The sequence below is a fragment of the Phaenicophaeus curvirostris genome, chromosome 20 (assembly GCF_032191515.1).
Source record: "Phaenicophaeus curvirostris isolate KB17595 chromosome 20, BPBGC_Pcur_1.0, whole genome shotgun sequence".
Lineage (NCBI taxonomy): Eukaryota > Metazoa > Chordata > Aves > Cuculiformes > Cuculidae > Phaenicophaeus > Phaenicophaeus curvirostris.
The window spans coordinates 6,771,424-6,783,979 of record NC_091411.1 but is presented as its reverse complement, the minus strand read 5'-3'; the positions used below and the strand labels follow the sequence as shown (position 1 = coordinate 6,783,979).

The following is a 12,556-nucleotide window of genomic DNA, read 5'->3' as shown; positions in this document are numbered from 1 at the left end:
GTGGTCGTTGCAGAAAATCCTGGACAGAAGAAGATTGGAGTGCAGAGAAGGAGGGGAGCGGGGCTGGGGCTTCCTAAAGCAATTCTGTTTCCCAGGAGAGAGAGAGCTGGGGGGCTCTGACTGGCATCCTTTGGTGGCAGCTGGGGGACACGGCGTTGCCCTGCTGTGAGCTTCACCAGTCCCGTCCCAGTTTCCCATGGGCTGCTGGACCAGTGCGACCGGGGGTCAGAGCTGCCCCATCCCACAGGGTGAGCAGGGGCAAAACTCTTGGGTTTTGGGGAACACTTAAAAGCAGACACCAGGACAGAGGGACTTGCTTTCTTCCCGCACCCCAGACTTCCCATGTCAGCTTCTGCCTTCACCCCCCCACCAGCCAGACTTTGGGTTTTTCTCCTCCCCTTGGCCTCTGGATTTACATCAAGCAGATAAACGAGGGATATCATATAAATATATCCTTTTGCTGCTGGTAAAATGCACAGAGTGGGGGTTGTCCTATTGCACTGCTTGAGATGCATTTGGCCCTAAAACAATCCTGAAATGTGCTTTTCTGCGCCGGAAACGCATCAGAGCTTTGGGGTGGTTGAACCGAAGGGCTGCAAAGATCCGCTGCTTCCAGAAGCCATGCACGGCACTCAAGGAAACTCGGGAAATGATGGTTATGAGAGAGGGTTTTGCTGTACTCTGGGTTATTTAACGTGGCCGTGCAGTGCTCAGGCTGCCGGCAGCGGTCGTACCGCCTTCGCGCAGCCGCGTGCTGCTTGATGGGCTGGTGCCAACGCTACAGAAACGGTGTAATTTTAAACTGCATCTGCTCAGCCGGATCACATCACGGCCACTGTGGCTCCTGTTTGCCACTGCGAGAAGGAAGGAGGGGGGAGCAGAGGGGGGAGTTTGCCAGGTCAGGCACAAGTCACGCAGAAATGAATTTAATTTGGGGTGTATTTGCCATGGCTGAGTGGCAGCCCCAGAACAACCACCAGCAGTGGTGCTGCCCACGCCGCTCAGGCAGAAGTAGTGATATCATAGAATCATAGATTAGTTTGTGTTAGAAGGGACCTTAAAGGTCATCTAGTTCCAGAATGATGCTGATGCTGAATCACACGTGGATCTGCTGCGATCAATGCCCATTTATTAATTCCACCCCATGGCAGGGGGGTTGGAACTGGATGATCTCTAAGGTGCCTTCCAACTCAAACTGTTCTATGAATTCTAAGGATGGCATCGATGCACATGTATTAATCCCTGGGATGGCATCAGTGCACATTTATTAATCGCTGGGATGGCATCGATGCACATTTATTGATTGCAGGGGTGGCATCAATTAATATTTATTGATTATAGGGCATCAGTGCACATTTATTGATTCCAGGGATGGCATTGATGTGTGTGTTAGTTCCAGGGATGGCATCGATGCACATTTATTGATTGCAGGGGTGGCATCAATTAATATTTATTGATTATAGGGCATCAGTGCACATTTATTGATTTCAGGGATGGCATTGATGTGTGTGTTAATTGCAGGGATGGCATCGATGCACATTTATTGATTCCAGGGATGGCACTGATGCACATTTATTGATTGCAGGGATGGCATCAATTAGTGTTTATGGATTCTGGGGATGGCATTCATGAATATTTATTAATTCCAGGGACGGCATTCCCGACCCAGCTCTCGAACGTGCCTCCCCGCCCAGGGCCATTCCCGTCGCAGCAAAAAATAAAAAAAAAATAGAAGTAAAAGACGACTCTGGTGGGACTCGAACCCACAACCTTTGAATGACTCCCGTCACCACGCTAGAAGTCCAATGCGCTATCCATTGCGCCACAGAGCCCTCGCGCTGCCCCGCCGCGCTCTCCGCCCCTTGTGGCTGCCGGCGGGCGGGGCCGCAGCTCCCGGCGGGCCGTGCCGCGCTCCGCCCCTCCCGGGGCAGGTGGCCGGGCCGCGGCGGACGGCGGAGCCCGGTAAGAGCGCCGCGCGGCCTCCCCTCAGCGCCCCCTCCCTCCCTCCCGCGGGGCCTCGGGCCGCCACCGGGACCCGGAACCACCCCGTCTCCATCCCAGCCCTCCCCCCTCTCCACCATGGGCACCGGGGCCCCCCAACCCCCATCCCCGTGGGTGCCGGCCCCCCAGCCCCCCCTGTCTCTACCCAATCCCCCCCTTCCCGTGGGTACCGGGGCCCACAACTCCCCCGTCTCACCCCCTGTCTCCACCCCAGCTCCCCCCAGCGTGGGCACCAGGTCCCCCTTATCTCCAACCCCCCATGGGCACTGGGGCCCTACCCCCCCTCATCTCCACCCTAACTCCCCTTCCCCATGGGAAATGGGGCTCCCATCTCCACTCCAGCTCCCCCCTCACCCCGCCCTCCATGGGCACCGGGATCCCCAGCACCCCCACTCTCTATCCAATCCCCCCTCCTCAAGGGCACTGGGACCCCCGACCCCACCCCCCGCGGGTGTCCCCCAGCCCCTTCCCCAGCTTCTGGGCACCAGGGCCCGGACCCCCCATATTGGCACTGGGGACTCCAGCACCCCCCACCTCCACCCCAGCCCCCCTTCCTCATGAGGCAGCAGGGTCCCCTCAGCCCCCCCACCATGGGGCACTGGGGTCCCCCAGTCCCCCCTGATCTTCCCCATAGTGCCCCAGACTCCTCCTGGGGCACTGGGATCCCCTCACACCCCCCCACCCCATCCTCCTCAACTGGCACCAGGGACCCCCAGTCCCATCTTCCCCAACCTCCTCGTGAGGTACTCGTGCCCCTCAGCCCCTCCAGTCTCCCCCACAGCCCTCCCGCCTCCTCATGAGCCAGCAGAACCCCCCAGGCCCCCCCGTCTCTCATGGGGCACCGGGGTCCCCCAGCCTCTCCATTCTCCTCATGAGGCACCAGGTTCTCCAAGCCCCCTTAAATCTTTGTGAGGCACTGGGGTCCCCCCAGCCTCCTTATGAGGCACCGGGGGGCTCCCCCATGGATACCAGCTCTCCCTGGGCAGTTCTGGAGCCCAGAGGGACTTGGGGAAGAAGGGTCTGGGCTGAAGCACCAGGATGAGGTCCTGATGGGCCTCCTGGTCCTTCTGCCCCCTCAGATGGGGCTGGGGCTGTGCTCCTCGTCCTCCCATCTCGGGGCGAGCTCGCTGGCCCCAGAGAAGGACAGAGAGGGCAAAATGGGATTCCCAGGTTTCATGCTTCCTGTCCTTCCCCAGGACCTGAGGGCTCATCCTGTCACCTTGCCCAGGGCCAAGTGGGAGGGACAGATGCCTTCCAGCTTCTGGTACTGGAGAGATGCCCCTGGGGATCTCCCAGCCCCTGGAGCTTGACCGTAAGCACTGGGGCTTCTTGGAGCCCGGTTGCCTCCTTGTCATCTCCTCTGTGACCTGCTCCCTGGGCTCTCCTTGGGTCTCTCTGTCCCTGGGTAATGGATCCCTGTGGTTTGCTGTCGTGCCCGCTGGCTGTGGGACTACAAGCAGCTCTTAATTTTCACTGTGCTGATGCAGCTAGACAAGGCCTGAATCCTTCACGGTGGGGCTGGAGGTCTCTGGCAGTAACGCACCGGTTATCTTTTCAGCAGGAGGCATCGGAAATGCTGGTGTGAGGCAGAGATGTAGCAGAGGATAAGAGGGGCCTGTCTGGGCTCATCTTGCTCTCAAGAGCACCCTCCCTGGAGGTGTTAAAGGGACAGGTGGACGAGGTGCTGAGGGACATGGTTTAGTGTTTGGTTGGAATGGTTGGACTCGATGATCCAGTGGGTCTTTTCCAACCTGGTGATTCTATGATTCTAAGAGGGTGATTAAGCACCTTGCTGCCCACACAGAGTGTGGCTCTCCCACCGCTGGCTCTCTGTGTCTGTTTGATGTGAGTGCATAAGGGCCCGGGTCTTGGCCAAGGTGTCGTAGATTGATGATGGTCTCAGAGTTGTCCTGTTAACTCTGGAGAGAGGCTCCTAGCAGACGTGCAGTGTGTCCCACCCTGTTAAAAGGCTAAGGGACTGTGCTGTGGGACCTTAGGCCTAAGAATTGCTTGGTGGAGAGAACTCGGAGGCTGCTGGTGAAAGCAGGGATCTCTAGGCAGGGGCTGCAGACGGGGTTGATGTTCCCAGCCAGGAGCAGCATCCTGCACTCTGGTGCATCCTTGCCTGCTGCCGGTGTCACAGCTCGGAGGTGAGACACCCTGTGTGACATGCCAGGGCCTGGCAAGCACATGGCGCTGCCTCAGGTCTCACCCTGCCAGCGTCTTGTACCAAATCCGCAGAGGCTCCCGGACCTGGGGGAGCTGCAGGGAGCAGAGGGAAAGCTGCAGGCTTGGTTCCCAGCCCCGCCAGCTGTGTCAGAGCCCTGACAGGGCTGCCAGCTTTGGAGCGGTGGATCCACCTTCAAGAGGGAAAGGGAAATGACATGAATGTTTCCTTCCTCTTTGGCCTGTGTCCATGCCAGGGAGGACCACTTTTATCTTGGAGCAGTGAGGGTCACGTTGCTGTCACTTTCTTCTGCTGTCACACAAAGAGCCTTTGCTAGTTCATGGTGCCTTGTGCATCTCAGAGCCACAGCTGGGGCGTGTTCAGGATGGGGACAGAGGTGCTGGTTTTGTGGGACAAATACCAGAGACTGAGTCGCCATCCACAGGGCATGGGGTGGGGATCTGGGTGCTCCTGGCAGCAGCAACAGCCCTTGTTCTGCCTGCTCGAGCCTGGGGAGGGCATGTAGCCTGGCGGTGTCTCCAGCAGAGCCAGGCCAGGAAACTGCCTGCCGACGTGAGGGTTTGCAAACACGAGCAGAGCTCAAAGGTCTGAGTTTCCTGTCCCTGTTCCTGTCTGAGCTGTGTTGGGGACTGTGTGAAGCTGCACTGTCCCACCAGCCCTGCTGGCTGTCCCGAAGCCAGGCGTACAGGAGAGCTAATGCTGGGAGACCTGGGTTGTGAGGAGGAATTTGGAGTTGGGCCTTCCCAGACTGACGGTGAGGAGTGGAGCCAGCCCTGCCAGGCCTTGCCCTGGTACCCACCGACCATCTGTACAAGGTCTCCTGCTGTGACTCTGCTCCCACATTCGTGACGTGACTTTATCCTGTGCCTCGTGCTGCTGGGATGTGGCTGTGCCCCTGGGTGACACGCAGGACATGGCTCCCCAGGTGGGAATGGCTGGGCTCTTGGCTGCTGTGCCAGCAGCTTAATTGGAGGCCATCTCCAAGGTCTGATAAAGCTGCCTCTGTGGGAGCTGTGGGCTGCTGTGTTACATCCTCACTGCCACGAGGGGCGGTGACTCGGGGACCTCATTCAGGAAGCTGGGAGCTGCTAATGCATCCCCTGCCCATGGGTTCATTGTCTTTGGGTCCAGCGTACGTGGGTTGATGACCGTGGTTTCTCTCTCTCTGCAGGCCATGATGCTGCGTCTGGCTGCTTTGACAGCCCTGCTGCTGCTCTTCAGGGTCAGCCTGGAGCTGTCCTGGACACAGGCCATCCCCACTCTCTTCATTTTCTACCTGGGATCCGGTGGATGGGACTTCTTCCTCATATTCATCAAGACAATACGAAGGGACGTCACGTAGGTGTCCTGGCTGGCATGGCCTGACTATCCACCTTCCCCTGTCCCCGGTGTGTGTGAGCGCAGCCCCCAGCTCCTTGCACAGCCCTGGGTTTCTGTTGGCACCAAGCCCAGCTGGAAGGAGATCTCCCTCTGCCCTGCCCAGGCGGTTCCAAACTCTCGGGCAAAGTTTTCACAGGAGAGATAGATTTCAGCTGAGCCCTGAAGTCTGATGTCTGTCCTTGTACTTCACCCTGTCCCTAACGCTGCTGCCTGTGCAGAGTCGGTTCTGAGTTGGTACCAGGCTGTGCCAGCTCCTAGCAAGGGTTAGTGGGGAGGGAGTGGAGGCACCTCTTGGAGAGCACCTGGTGCTCTCTGCTCAGGAACATCCCTGGCTGCAGCCTTCCAACGCGCATCTCTCCTGGCCTCCATCATTTCCTGACTGTAAGTGTATTTGCAGAGGACCCCTGCCTGTGTCCCTGTGGTTCAGGGGACCACCCAGAGCTGCTGCTGACCTAGAGCAGGGCCTGGAGCAGTGCTGGGCTATCCCAGCTCCTAGCGTGGTCCTCGTGCTGTGCTGGTTGTGCTGGAGAAAGTGGTTTTGCAGGGGTCACTGAGCAGCTGCCCTCTTGCTCCCGTTCCTTTGGCAGCACTGGGCTGGTCCTGTTGCGGGTGAAGTGGCAGGTATGGAGGCACGTGAAGGAGAAGAACACAATTGCCAAGATCTTCCAGAAGACTGCAAGCAAGTATCCAGAGAAGACAGCACTGATCTTCCAAGGCACGGGCGAGAGCTGGACCTTCCGGCAGCTGGATGAATATTCCAACCAGGTGGCCAATTTTTTCTACGGCCAAGGCTTCCGCTCCGGTGACGTGGTGGCTCTTTTCATGGAGTCCCGCAATCAGTACGTGGGGCTGTGGCTCGGCTTGGCCAAGATTGGAGTGGAGACAGCCCTGGTGAATTCCCACCTGCGCATGGAGGCCTTGCTGCACTGCATCACCATCTCCAACTCCAAGGCTGTGGTTTTTGGGGTGGAGATGATGGAAGGTGAGGGACAGGCAGGATGTGTCGGGGTATTCTGGTCTGGAGGGCGGTATCTCTATGGATTTAGTGTTCCCTCCCTGCCCACCACAGTGGAGGGATCTGGAAGAGAGTGGGCAGTTGAATTATCCAGGAAATGGATCTAGTTTTGTGCTTTTTGGTCTCTCTGGCCACTGAGCAGGACATGGGGATGGGCAGGGCCTGGAGTTCAGTGCTATTGGGCTCCTGAGCAGGCCAGCCTGGGTGTGAGGATCCTTTCTTCTGCATCTTGGGGCCATGCCCTGCATGGGGCCCTGGGCTGGGCCTGCTCTGCTGCTCAGGTTGAGCCTCCCTGTGCTCTCCGTGGCTGTTAGCCACATCCCTGCAGCACTCCAGCTCCTCATGTGTTTCAGTCAACTCTGAGGCTGGTGGTGTCAACACACCTCTTGGCACCAGGGAGGTTTTGGCTGGGAAGAGGTGGAGAACAGGATCTTCTAGTCCCTGAAGAGGCCCAGGCTGTAGCCTGAGCATCTGTTAATTGTGGGAACATCTGCTTGGGATGTTTGTCAGCCCTCTGGGGACTCTTCCAAGCACTGCAAGGGTACTGCTACCCAGGGCACTGTCTCCTTGACACGCCTTCTCTGGGAGGGCAAGGGGTCTCCATGCTATTACCGCCCTGTGGTCTTTCTCCATCTCCTCTCTTTACTTTCTCAGCAATGCAGGAAGTGCAACCCTCCCTGGAGAAATCCATCCATCTCTTCTGGTCTGGGGAAGGAAGCCCCGAGTCCGCACTTCCTGGTGCAAAACACCTGGACCCCCTCCTGCAGACGGCCCAGCATCACCCGCCAACACCCCCTGATAAGGGCTTTCTTGGTACGTGGTCAGCTTTTGAGGGCCAGACTCGTGGCAGTGTTTCTGTGGATCATCCAGTTACAACAGTGGCAGGAACTCCTGCTCAGGGTGACTGTGGCAGGGCCTGGGGTGTTTGGGGTGGGTGTTCTTGCAGTGTCTGAAGCCTGGCCTTGTGTAATATCCTGTCGTGCCTTCCGTGTGTCCAATAGACCTGATCTGCCCAGGGTGAACCCAGCATGTCCTTGGTGCTGTTGCATAACAAAGTTTTGGCTCAGCTGGCCAAGTGTATAAACTTGTCTTGGCCCCTCTCCTGCTTCAGCCAGCTCCTAGGTTGGGTATGTGACCTCGTCTCCTCGTTGTTTTGCAGATAAACTCTTCTACATCTACACCTCTGGCACGACGGGGCTGCCCAAGGCTGCCATTGTGGTGAACTGCCGGTAGGGCTGTGGGCAGGGGCTCGGGAGAGGACGGGGCCGAGCTCCGGCCTGTCCTCGCACGGCGCCTCTGGCCCTGCTGCTGACTGTCCCTCACCCTCCTGCCCCAGGTACTTCCGCATGTCCAGCTTAGTATTTTATGGTTTCCGCATGAGGCCCGACGATGTGATGTACGACTGCCTCCCGCTCTACCACGCCGCAGGTAACGTGTGCCGTACGGAGCCCTGCCTGCCGGGAACGTCTCTGCCCCTCAGCCAAGCCCAGGCTGGAGGCTGGGGTAGCAGCAACCTCCAGGTCAAGCAGGAGCTGGCTGCTGCTGACAGTGTCTGACTGAAACTTTCTTCTTTCCCTGGCAGCCAGGAATCAATCTGGCTGACCTGTGGAGTGAGGATTGTGTGGGGAGGGTTACTCCACCTCCCAGCCTGACTTTTTGGAAGAGCTTCTTATTGCTGCTCCCTATGGAAAGTCAGGCAGAAGGGGAAGCGGTGCCCACCTGGCTCGCTGAGACACGCTGGGATGTCTAAGAAAGCAAAGTGCTGCCCCAAATCTTGCTTCTAGTCCTCCACAGCATCTATGCTCCTAGGGATGTCCAAGTGCTGAGGGCTCCTCTGGCTGCCTTTCCGCAGGGAACATCGTGGGGGTCGGGCAGTGCCTGCTGCAGGGCATGACGATTGTCATCCGCAAGAAGTTCTCGGCCTCGCACTTTTGGGAGGACTGCGTGAAATACAACTGCACGGTGAGACTGGGAGGCACGGGGCCAGCCGGGACTGGGGAGCAGAGTCTGGGGGTCTGTGTCATGCTGGGGACACTGGAACAGGCTTGGGCACTGGAACAGGCTGCCCAGGGAGGGGGTTGAGTCCCCTTCCCTGGAGGTGTTTAAGGGATGGGTGGACGAGGTGCTAAGGGACATGGTTTAGTGATTGATGGGAATGGTTGGACTCGATGATCCAGTGGGTCTTTTCCAACCTGGTTATTCTATGATTCTATGACCCAGCTGCTGGAAGAGAGGGAGGCATGGACGGGTTCTCCCTGTCCATCCCCAACCGCCTTCCAAGGCAGTGGGGTTGTGTTCTACCCATCTGGGGTGGTAACTCCACGTGTCCAAATCCTTTTCGTGCTTCAGCATTATCCAGGTGGTCTTGGCTAGGTTTCATGGCCTGGAGGATAGACAGGCTTTGGATGAGCTAGGGGGACTCCTGGATATTCCCACAGCCTCTTTAGGGGACCTTGTGCATGTCATGCTATTCTCACCTGCCCTGAAGAAATTCCAAACACCCTGGAGCCTGGCAGTGGGGATCCTAGTGAGTCTTTCCTCTCTGTCCCTCCCAGATTGTGCAGTACATCGGGGAGATCTGCCGCTACCTGCTGAACCAGCCGTACCAGGAGGTGGAGCGGCAGCACCGGGTGCGCATGGCGCTGGGCAACGGGCTGCGTGCCTCCATTTGGCGAGAGTTCATGGCGCGCTTCGGCATCGCCCAGGTAGCCGAGTTCTACGGGGCCACTGAGTGCAACTGCAGCCTGGGAAACTTCGACAACAACGTAAGGCTCCACCACTCTCCCCATGTCCCAGAGAGTGCCTGCCAGCCTGGGCAGGGCTGGAAACCCAGCCAGGCTGTTTGCTTCTGGTTCCTTGCTCCAAGAGGCTTGGTGTGGGTTGCTGTCTGCCTGGAGGGGTTTGGGCTGTTGTGTGGTGATACTGGATGTGCGTGGGCAGCAGGCTTGGGGTGGGAAGGATGTCCCTGCTACCCACAGCTCTGAGCTCTTTCTGTCCTAGGTTGGATCGTGCGGCTTCAACAGCAGAATTCTCCCAGGCGTCTACCCCATTGGCTTGGTGAAGGTGGATGAAGACACCATGGAGCTGATCCGGGGCTCAGACGGTGTCTGTATCCGCTGCAAACCAGGTGAGAGCAACCACAGGGATAAGCTGCCTCAGTCCTGCATGAGTCTTTACTGATAATTCAAGATCATTGACTTAGGTTTGAGTCTTTGTCCAGTTAAACCACACCAGCTCCATTAAAACCCCTTTTTGCTTGGGTGTGGGTGATTGCATCCCCTCTCCATCCCTTCTTTTCTCCCTGCAGGGGAGCCGGGGCAGCTGGTGGGCCGCATTGTCAAGAGCAACCCCTTGCAGCACTTTGACGGCTACCTGAACCAGTCAGCCACCAACAAGAAAATCGCCAGGGACGTGTTTACAAAAGGAGACGCTGCCTATCTCACAGGTGAGGCAAGCAGGACCCTTCCATCTGCTGAGAAGGGTGCCTGGGGGGGCATGGGGGCTGTCCCAGGCTGGTGCCACTGTCCTGACACGCTCCAGGGTTGCTCCTAGCTCTCTGACACCTCATTGTTTTGCCTATTCTTCCCTTTTCTATAGGGGATGTCCTGGTGATGGACAAATACGGCTACATGTACTTCCGGGACCGCACCGGGGACACATTCCGCTGGAAGGGGGAGAATGTCTCCACCACAGAGGTGGAGGGAACACTGAGCCGCATCCTCAACCTGGCAGATGTGGTGGTTTATGGGGTGGAGGTCCCAGGTAGCTGAGAGGGGAGAGGATGATGGGGAGGCGGGTGGGCCTCCAGCACTTGAACGTGAGCATGTCCTACATGTCCAGATTGATGTGTCCTTGTGCAAGAGGCTGGACTGAGGCTCCCCATGGGCGAGCTGGGAAAAAGCCACTGGGATGTGCCTAATGTACTCGGCACTGGCGAGACCGCTCCTCGAATCCTGTGTTCAGTTCTGGGTCCCTCACCACAAGAAGGATGTTGAGGCTCTGGAGCGAGTCCAGAGAAGAGCAACGAAGCTGGTGAGGGGGCTGGAGAACAGGCCTGATGAGGAACGGCTGAGAGAGCTGGGGTTGTTTAGCCTGGAGAAGAGGAGGCTGAGGGGAGACCTCATTGCTCTCTGCAACTACCTGAAAGGAGGTTGTGGAGAGGAGGGAGCTGGGCTCTTCTCCCAAGGGACAGGGGACAGGACGAGAGGGAATGGCCTCAAGCTCCGCCAGGGGAGATTTAGGCTGGACATTAGGAACAAATTTTTCATGGAAAGGGTCATTGGGCACTGGCAGAGGCTGCCCAGGGAGGGGGTTGAGTCACGTTCCCTGGAGGGGTTTAAGGGACAGGTGGACAAGGTGCTGAGGGACATGGTTTAGTGATTGATGGGAATGACTTGATGATCCAGTGGGTCTCTTCCAACCTGGTGATTCTATAATTCTATAATTCTAATGGGAACCAGCGGGTCCCCTCCTTCTCTCAGGCTTTGATCTGATGCTGGCTGGTTTGGAAGGACCCTGCGTCCTTTCTCGACTGGCTGCAGGTGCCTCCTGGCAGAGGAGGGAACCGTGACCGCAGGGTGTCGCTGGCAGCCTGAGCCACTGGGTGGTGACACAGCCGGACATCAGCACTTTGTACCAAAGTGAGGTCTGTGCTGGAGGCCTTCATGTTGTGGGGCAGAGGGAGATGATGCGACAGCGACGGTGTGGGTAAGTGCTGTCCCTTCTCTGCTTCTTAGGGATAGAAGGGAAGGCAGGAATGGCAGCTATCGCTGACCCGGAAAACTCCTGTGACCTAGAACGCTTTGCCAATGAGCTGAAAAAGGCCCTGCCGCTGTATGCACGGCCCGTCTTCCTGAGATTCCTGCACGAAGTCTCCAAGACAAGTGAGCCGTGGCTTGCATGCATGCCCTGGGCGTGGAGCTGGGGGAGGGAAATCAGGTTATGGAGGCCGATTTGCAGTAGGGTCAGGATAAAACCTCTCTGCCCCACAGAGCCCCTAGCCCATTCCTCTGGTGGTTTGGAGGTGGAGGGAGTGCAAGGCTGGGTCTGGGGCAGCACAGGGGCAATGGGCATGGGAGCCTGTGCACTCAGTGACTCCTCTTTCCTCCTTCCCTCCCTGCTCCAGGCACTTACAAGTTCCAGAAGATGGATCTGCGGAAGCAGGGCTTTGACCCTGCGCTGGTGAAAGACAGGTTGTACTTCTTGGACTCCAGGCAAGGCCGCTACCTGCCACTGGACCAGGCAGCGTTCAACAGGATCCAGTCAGGAGAGCAGAAGCTGTAACTGGTGGGGCTCAAGCAAGGCAGCTTCCTGAATCCTGCCAGGGAGAGGGGAGCAAGGCAGGTGCTGGGGAAAAAAAGGTTTGAGGAGCAATGTAAAGGCACACTAAAGATTTTATTTGATGAGTTTTGCAGATAATGGTTTGGGGGGAATGCAGAGGGGACTGAGGGGAGGGAGATAGTTACATACCAAAGCATAGACTCATTATGGCTTTATTTTCTACTTGGTACAGCAGTGGTGGTCACATGCCACGGGAGGGGCAAGGCCCTGGCCAGTTGAGGAGAGGTGGGGAGCTGCTGCCATTCCACTTTACTTTTCCTGTCTTTCCTTCCATTTTCCTGCCTGCAACAACCCTTCCTTGTGAAGGCCATAAAGGGACCAGTGCTGGGCTCTTTCCCCACTCCTCCACCAGCCAGCCATCTCCTCCTTGGCACAGGGTCCCTGCTGGCAGAGGGAAGCTGGGTGCCAGGCACAGCCCCTGCTCCCTGCATGGCCCTGCTGGTGTCGTCATGTTTCTGCTGTGAATCGGGAGCAGGGTATTGCTGCACTCAGGAGAGGGACAGGGAGGCATTTCTGCCATGCCTTGCTCTCTCCTGGGGATGACATTTCTATTTTTCACAATCACACGCACATTATGTTATATTATATATATATATATATTATACACACTGACTTTATTTTTTCAATCTTAA

General features: G+C 57.4%; 1 protein-coding gene and 1 non-coding gene across 2 annotated transcripts; one reads left to right on the top strand and one right to left on the bottom strand.

Annotated features, from left to right (window-relative positions):
* Positions 1-1,742: 1,742 nt before the first annotated feature.
* TRNAR-UCU (transfer RNA arginine (anticodon UCU)) lies at positions 1,743-1,832 on the bottom strand. Its single transcript is given in 2 exon segments — positions 1,743-1,778; positions 1,796-1,832. It is a non-coding gene; the product is annotated as a tRNA-Arg (tRNA).
* A 108-nt stretch (positions 1,833-1,940) lies between these two features.
* Positions 1,941-12,556, top strand: SLC27A4 (solute carrier family 27 member 4). Its single transcript, XM_069873305.1, has 13 exons — positions 1,941-1,962; positions 5,361-5,527; positions 6,157-6,551; positions 7,239-7,397; positions 7,744-7,813; positions 7,921-8,012; positions 8,437-8,546; positions 9,140-9,349; positions 9,585-9,711; positions 9,892-10,029; positions 10,182-10,346; positions 11,321-11,467; positions 11,710-12,556. The coding sequence occupies exons 2-13, from the start codon at positions 5,364-5,366 to the stop codon at positions 11,865-11,867; spliced, it is 1,935 nt and encodes a 644-aa protein (XP_069729406.1). The 5' UTR covers positions 1,941-1,962; positions 5,361-5,363; the 3' UTR covers positions 11,868-12,556.

Bases quoted from the DNA above. Each gene is read 5' to 3' on its own strand.
- SLC27A4 (XM_069873305.1), top strand. From the start codon at position 5,364: ATGATGCTGCGTCTGGCTGCTTTGACAGCCCTGCTGCTGCTCTTCAGG. The intron at 6,552-7,238 runs GTGAGGGACAGG...TTACTTTCTCAG, and splicing joins TGGGGTGGAGATGATGGAAG to CAATGCAGGAAGTGCAACCC. The intron at 11,468-11,709 runs GTGAGCCGTGGC...TCCCTGCTCCAG, and splicing joins GCACGAAGTCTCCAAGACAA to GCACTTACAAGTTCCAGAAG.